Below are 5,444 nucleotides of genomic sequence, written 5' to 3' on the forward strand. Positions count from 1 at the left end.
GCGGCACCCCCCGTCGCCCTGGAGACCGCTGGATGCTGCGGGGCCCCATCGAGTACGTCCCCCCTGCCAGCGTGGAGGTGTTGCTGCGGCGCCAAGCCATCCCGCTGGATGAGAACGAGGGCATCTACGTCAGGGACATCAAAACGGGAAAGGTAGGAGTGGCCTCAGCGTTCCCAGCCCCGCCTCTTTACATTGTCTTATATTTAGCAGAACGCTAAATATAACGCTAAGAGTCCTTAAACCTTCCTCGTGACCAGCAGGGGGCGACTCCTGCTTGTAAAGATTGCCTCAGCTCATCATCATCACAGGACCCTCAGTGCAGAGCGTTTAGGGTTTTCCTTTAATGTGTCACGTGTCTGTAAATGATTGATGATCGTGGTCAATGCCATAGCAACGTATTGCTGGTCTGCAGGTGCGCGCGGTGATTGGTCACACCTACATGCTGACTCACGACGAGGAGCTGTGGGAGAAGGACCTTCCTCCAAACGTCGAGGCCCTGCTGGGCGCTCGTCTCGACCCGCTTGCCGACCGCTCAGACCGCGGCCAGCAGGCACCGGCTGCCCCGAGGGAGAAGACCAGGGTGGTGTCCTTCAGGGTGCCCCACAACGCCGCCGTGCAGGTCTACGACTACAGGGAGAAGAAAGCCAGGTGGGCGCTGCTGTGCGTTGGAGTTGAATGAAGCTGAACTGCTGGTGCTGATGGTGGTTTTGTCTGCAGGGTGGTGTTTGGACCGGAGATGGTGATGCTGGGACCCGACGAGCAGTTCACCGTGCTGTCGCTGTCTGGGGACAAGCCAAAGAGGGCCAACGTCATCAAGGCCATCTGCCTCCTGCTGGGGCCCGACTTCTTCACCGACATCATCACCATCGAGACGGCCGACCACGCCCGGCTGCAGCTGCAGCTCTCCTACAACTGGTAAGCGCACGCTTGTGTGAGTCCGTGGAGAGGCCGGTTCACAGCACAGCAGCATGATCTCTGACTGCTCCGGGTTTTTAAAAAAAAAAAGTGCATTTCCGGGTTAAAGCGCCGACAAACGCAGACGCCTCCCAGTTCTAAGTGTTTCTTACCTTGGCTCCTCCCCCTCTCCCTCACAGGCACTTCGAGGTGAAGTCTCGGGTGGACGCAGCCAACGCCGCGGCCGTGTTTTCGGTCCCCGACTTTGTGGGCGACGCCTGTAAAGCCATCGCATCGCGGATCCGTGGAGCTGTCGCCTCGGTGCAGTTTGATGATTTCCACAAGGTTTGTATCGGAACATCCAGCCTGTGATATCCTGATGCTTTTACATTCAGAATGAAATGAAATCACCAACTGATGAAGAACAAGCCGGTCTGCAGGTCAGGCCGACCGACATCCATCTCTGTGTTTGTGTTCTGGGACTTCGCTCGAGCAGCTTTGCATGATTCAGTTCGAAATAATCCTTCTTTGTCTCACACTGAACCTGAGAGCAGCCTGTGAAACGAGTTGTTTTACCCCCAGACCAGCGCAGGTTCGAGTAGTTTTCTCCTCATAATTAATGTCAGCTGAGTGTACTCAGGCTTGATAAGAACAAATGACTAAAGTAAAATATTAGTCGAAAATGTGCCTCCATCCGTTGTGGTGGGAGTCGCACAGGTCACAAGATTCAAATAGAAATATCAGATCTTCCCTTCAGCACCGTCTCTGTGGAACATAACTGCTCAGTTCATGTCCGAGTACAACGAATTGTTTAAAAATCCCAGATTCTGACGTGATCGTTGAGCCAACGTGTTTCTTCTGCAGAACTCGAACCGGATCATCTGCTCGGCCGTGTTCGGCTTCGATGAGAAGATGCAGGTTCGCTCGAGTCTTCGCTTCAGCCAGAACAACCTGGTGATCAGCAGCGTGGACATCCAGTCCGTGGAGCCCGTCGACCAGCGCACACGAGATGCCCTGCAGAAGAGCGTCCAGCTGGCCATCGAGATCACCACCAACTCCCAGGAAGCGGCTGCACGGTCCGACACACACACACACACACACACACACACAGCATCAATGAGACGTCGCAGCTTCATGAGGTTTGCTTGTGTGCAGACACGAGGCCGAGCGTCTGGAGCAGGAGGCCCGGGGGAAGCTGGAGAGGCAGCGCATCACCGACCAGGCCGAGGCGGAGCGAGCCAGGAAGGAGCTGCTGGAGCTGGAGGCGCTCAGGTGAAGCCAGACGCCACCAGCAGGAGAAAATCAGAGCGTTAGATGGCTCTTAAATATCTTCTCAAGGTCACAGGATGCAAACAAACCACGACGCCTAATGTTATCAATTATGAGACTTCGACATGTTTTATGTCTGTCGTCACATTTTTGTTCGAATTTTTAAAGATCAGCTTGGAGCTGCTTCCATGAGGCAGAGCTCGAGTGTAACACACAAAGACTCTGACAGACTCCAACCGTCAGAACTAATTTACAACAAACTGCAGACAAAACTAAAAGTGTGTGTGTGTGTGTTTCAGCGCGGCGGTGGAGAGCACCGGAGCGGCGAAGGCTGAAGCTCAGTCTCGGGCGGAGGCGGCTCGGATTCAGGGAGAGGCGGCGGTCAGCGAGGCCAAACTGAAGGCCGAGGCTCAGAGGATCGAGGCGGTACGTTCACACTTCCTCCCTTTCAGTATAAAACATGTCAGTAAAATCTGCCGCCTGCTTTAAAGTAACGAGTCGGCATCAAACGCTGACTCACAGCTCACTGATTCACCAAAACGATTAAAAGTGAGCTTGAAATAGAGTTCAAGGGTCGAATGATGTCACACCGATTAATCCAGTTTACATGAACAAAAACACAAAGACTTTGTGCTGGATGGATTTAACCTCGCCGTCTGAAAGAAGGCGCCGGCTCACGAGTCCCAGTTTAAACGGATTCAAAAGAAAAAGTGACGCCGCGGAGTCGAAGCTGTCCAAGTCAAAAAGAAGAAGCTGGCAAATTATCGCGCAGATCTAAACAGCTGTGTTAAAAAATTCTCTCTCGTCTCCATGGCGATATTTTCTGTCACATGTTTTGGCTGTCGTCTCTTCGTTGTAGTATTTCTGTCGTAGCGCTACGTCAAAGTTTTCCCTCATCCTTCTTATCTGCTCCATCTCCACACCAGCTTTATTCAGTTTAATTCAGCCTCGAGGTGCTTTTTATTGTAAGGTCGACCCTATATGTCTCTGTAATGTGTGTGTGTGTGTGCAGGAGGCGGAGCTGCAGCGCCTGGCGAAGGCTCGTGAGCAGGAGCTGAGCTATAAGAAGGAGATCGACCATCTGGAGGTGGAGAAGCAGCAGCGGCTGGCTGAGATCGAGAGTCAGCGCTTCAAGCAGATGATGGAGAGTTTGGGCAGCGAGACGCTGAAGGAGATCGCCAGAGCCGGCCCCGAGATGCAGGTACCACACCCACGCCGCTCACACCACACCCACGCCGCTCACACCACACCCACGCCGCTCACACCACACCCACGCCGCTCACACCACACCCACGCCGCTGACATCACAGCCACGCCGCTCACACCACACCCACGCCGCTCACACCACACCCACGCCGCTCACACCACACCCACGCCGCTGACATCACAGCCACGTCGCTCACACCACACCCACGCCGCTCACACCACACCCACGCCGCTGACATCACAGCCACGTCGCTCACACCACACCCACGCCGCTGACATCACAGCCACGCCGCTCACACCACACCCACGTCGCTCACACCACACCCACGCCGCACGAACATGAAATGCTCCGAATTATTTTAAGAATAAGAAAGACTCTGCTGAGAGTCTACGCCACACACAAGCTGATTATGTGTTTATTATAATAAACATTATTGTGTTTATTATAATAAAGATTATTGTGTTTATTATAATAAAGATTATTGTGTTTATTATAATAAACACAATAATGTTTATTATAATAAACATTATTGTGTTTATTAAAGCAAAAAGGTTTTTTCTGCTCTTTTTGTAGACGTCTGACAACAGGTTTCATTTCACTTATTTTGAAAAACCACACCATACTTGTTAACCGACCACCGAGCGAGAGTAAAACTAGAAGCACGCGTGTTTCAGACCAGACGCACGAGACTTTGTTTCAAAGATCTGTGTTTGAAAACGTGTAACTGAAGGCGACACGCTCGCCATCGAGCTTCAACCTCAGTGGTCTGTGTACGAACGGCGTGATGATGAATAGGGCGCGACGTTGAACTGCAGCACAGACTCGTTACAGTCTGTCTATTGAAGATTTATTAACGCAGTCTTTGCTTTTAATTTGCGCTTGTTTACTTTTCCATCACATCGCTCGCCTGACTCGGACGCTGGCCGCTTTTTGCAGCGTTTGCTCGAATAATAAACGTGTAATAATGAATTAAAACAAATTCGAGATTGTTTGCAGATGAACCAGAGTAACGTTTATCGTCTCATTTAAACCTGTTACTGCTGCGCAGGTGTTTATGCTGTCTTATAATGGGGGGGTTATTTTAAAGCATCTGCCCCAAAATAAGGTTTTAAGCCTTGTTTTAATTTCTCTTGTTGTTTTTGCTGCTGCTGAGCTTAAAACTGTCTGCACTGGTTTGTTTCCTCCAGGTGAAGATGCTCCAGTCTCTGGGGCTCAAGTCCACCCTCATCACGGACGGCTCGTCTCCCATCAACCTCTTCACCACAGCCAACGGCCTGCTGGGGGCGCTGCCGGGTCAGGGACAGGCCCAGTGAGGAAGAGGAGGGGAACAGATGTGAAAGTAAACCTCAGCAGATCTTCTCTCTTGTTTCTGTTACTGCCGACTTCTCAGTGATTTCATTCAGTTTCTGCAGCCGTCAAACAAAACCCATCTTTTAGCCTCGTTCATCAGCTCTGTGCAAAGAAATGTTTCTTTGTTTAACTTAACACGAGCGTGAAACGTTAGACTGTGACGAGGCTCAGAAACATGAAGCTGATGCACCTGAAGGACACAGACCCTCATCACATCTCGTTTTTTAGACTCGTCATCGACTAGTTTAGAACAACTGACTTTTCAAAATAAGAGCCAGAGGAACAAATATGAAAGCACTGCTGGTCGAAATTAACAACACCTGATGGTTCAGTGGAACAAAGGTCACTGATGAAGACGACTCCTGACATTTAGGAATTTCTTTCTGTTGTTTTCTTTATTTTTCAGGTTCAACATTGGAGGTCGTGACGGGTTTTTTCCACCTACCTACCTACAATATGTTAAAGTTCAATATTAAAGCGATGTGTGCTGGCCGGAGGAAGTGAGGTGCGCACGTGTCGGAGAACCCGCAGCGAAGATGTCGTTCACCGTCCCACGCTGACAGCCAAAGATTTGTTCCTACTGAGCACTTTTTCTCCCAAAGCTAAAAATGCTGTTTACAGATGTTGACTCTGGTGTGTGGATGTCTCTGCCTTACAAAGTACTCATGTTCTTCCTTCTGTGGTTTTTTCGCTGAAGCAATATTAAAACTGACGTCCTCCGCTG

General features: G+C 50.6%; 1 protein-coding gene across 3 annotated transcripts in view; it reads left to right on the plus strand.

Moving 5' to 3' along the window:
- mvp (major vault protein) overlaps positions 1 to 5,444 on the plus strand; it is a 14,826-nt gene extending 9,382 nt beyond the window's left edge. For all 3 annotated transcript variants that reach the window (XM_026163875.1, XM_026163874.1, XM_026163876.1), the window contains exons 9-18: positions 1 to 152; positions 413 to 648; positions 718 to 915; positions 1,095 to 1,239; positions 1,759 to 1,970; positions 2,050 to 2,166; positions 2,463 to 2,589; positions 3,176 to 3,364; positions 4,558 to 4,709; positions 5,127 to 5,444. The exon at positions 1 to 152 is cut by the window's left edge and continues 67 nt beyond it. In XM_026163875.1, coding sequence (XP_026019660.1) covers positions 1 to 152; positions 413 to 648; positions 718 to 915; positions 1,095 to 1,239; positions 1,759 to 1,970; positions 2,050 to 2,166; positions 2,463 to 2,589; positions 3,176 to 3,364; positions 4,558 to 4,683 — 1,502 coding nt within the window. In that variant the 3' untranslated portion in view covers positions 4,684 to 4,709; positions 5,127 to 5,444. The remainder of the gene's footprint in view (positions 153 to 412; positions 649 to 717; positions 916 to 1,094; positions 1,240 to 1,758; positions 1,971 to 2,049; positions 2,167 to 2,462; positions 2,590 to 3,175; positions 3,365 to 4,557; positions 4,710 to 5,126) is intronic.

This window comes from Astatotilapia calliptera, chromosome 4 (genome assembly GCF_900246225.1).
Source record: "Astatotilapia calliptera chromosome 4, fAstCal1.2, whole genome shotgun sequence".
In the NCBI taxonomy this organism is placed as follows: domain Eukaryota; kingdom Metazoa; phylum Chordata; class Actinopteri; order Cichliformes; family Cichlidae; genus Astatotilapia; species Astatotilapia calliptera.